General features: G+C 29.4%; 1 protein-coding gene across 1 annotated transcript; it reads right to left on the bottom strand.

The window, feature by feature from the left end:
* Positions 1-12: 12 nt before the first annotated feature.
* On the bottom strand, positions 13-1307 carry PCYB_005710 (hypothetical protein; the record flags this gene model as incomplete). The annotated part of the gene is made up of 3 exons (XM_004227992.1): positions 13-72; positions 99-1133; positions 1269-1307. 3 exons carry the CDS (start codon positions 1305-1307, stop codon positions 13-15), a joined length of 1134 nt encoding a protein of 377 aa, XP_004228040.1.
* Between the last annotated feature and the right edge of the window lie 315 nt (positions 1308-1622).

The raw sequence follows: 1622 nt of genomic DNA, 5'->3' as shown, positions 1-1622 counted from the left end.
GAGCTCAACTTATCAGATACACTTTCTAAAGTAAAAGAAAAACCATCCATGATCCCATGTCCTGTATCGCCTCTATTTTTTAAAGTAGAAGGCAATACTCCATGAGCAACACCGCTCTTCATATCTTCTTTTGGGTGAGTCGAACTTCCTACAGGCTGCAAAGAGACTGGCGCTTGATGTAGCACCTCATTATGCATTCCTGCTGCATCTCCTCTACTTGCTGAACCTGATGAATCCCTTGAAACTACTAAACCTTTTGAAGTTTCTGTTACTCCATTATCCTTTGATGAAGGTGCAGCCGGTAAATGCTTACCATTGGGGGTTCCTTTATCAGTTACGCCTTTTTCAGATGCGAGTGTTTTAGTTTCTGGAGTAACAGCTCTGGTGGGCCCTTTAACTGATGTAACACTATTAGTTTTAGATGATTTAGGCGATGGACTGAGCAACCCTGAAATAAGTGAGAAAAATCCTGAATTTCCACCCCTTTTAGCTTCTTTATTTTCACAATCTTTTAATATAGATATGAGATTATTGGGGTCATATTTAGAATCACAATCGATGTACTTCGGGGGGCCTACCCAAAGCCAAATTCCTTTACAATACTTCTCTTTATACACTTTATACAATAAATTAATGCTATTAATATATTTATTATACTTACTGCATTCGTCTTTTTTATTTTTATTAATAATACTCTTAACGTTTTCATATTCTCTGAAATATGCATAAAATATTTTCCTTTTTTGAATTTCCCCCAAATTAACACCATTTTCATATTCTAAAAAACATCTTTTTTTAGGAATAATATTCACGTTAACCTTGGATTGTACATTAATAAGATCATTAACGAAAGGTATACTACGAATATTATCATTGGATTTATATTTTCCCTTTATTTCATCATATAACCAATATGGTAAATAATTGCAATAATCTTTACTCTTTTTTTCATCAGTGTTTTCATATATTTTTTTCAAAAAATGCACGAACTTATTACAAATGTCTTTGGCGCCTTCGTGATTTTTATATCCAGCATTGAATAAATTACAATCATTATGAGGTTCATATTTTTCACTTTTTGAAAAAAAATCTTCATAGATCTTATTAAGTTGTAAATCCTTCCATGCATCCTCCTAAAAATAATCATAATAAAGGTATTATGTAATTGTTTGAATTATGGTTCTAGTAACAAATGTCTATACATTGTTTCAACACAAAAAATTATCATAAATAGTGAAATGTAAACAATAATCTAGTGTTATATATACCCAAATGTGTTCTGGTATCTGATCACTTGGTTTTGACATATTTTAATATGGTTAATTTATAAATATTTTCTAACTAAAATTGTTAAAATATGTAAAAATCCATATACCTGATATTCGATACATATTTTTTCCAAATCGCTTTTACAATTAATAGAATATAATTCTATACTTGTAGGCACTCTTATTTAATAATTTTATTCGATTAATATATTATGGTTCTATTCATAAAAACAGCGTGCAATTTAAATACCCACAAAGCAGAATAAGAATATGACATTTCAAAATCTATAACTACAAATAGCAATAGTAACATACTATAGTAAATTTTAAAATAATTAATTTATACAATGATTA

The sequence above is a fragment of the Plasmodium cynomolgi genome, assembly GCF_000321355.1.
Source record: "Plasmodium cynomolgi strain B DNA, scaffold: 0792, whole genome shotgun sequence".
NCBI lineage: Eukaryota > Apicomplexa > Aconoidasida > Haemosporida > Plasmodiidae > Plasmodium > Plasmodium cynomolgi.
Note: the sequence above shows the minus strand (reverse complement) of the source record. Positions and strands in the feature narration are given on the sequence as shown.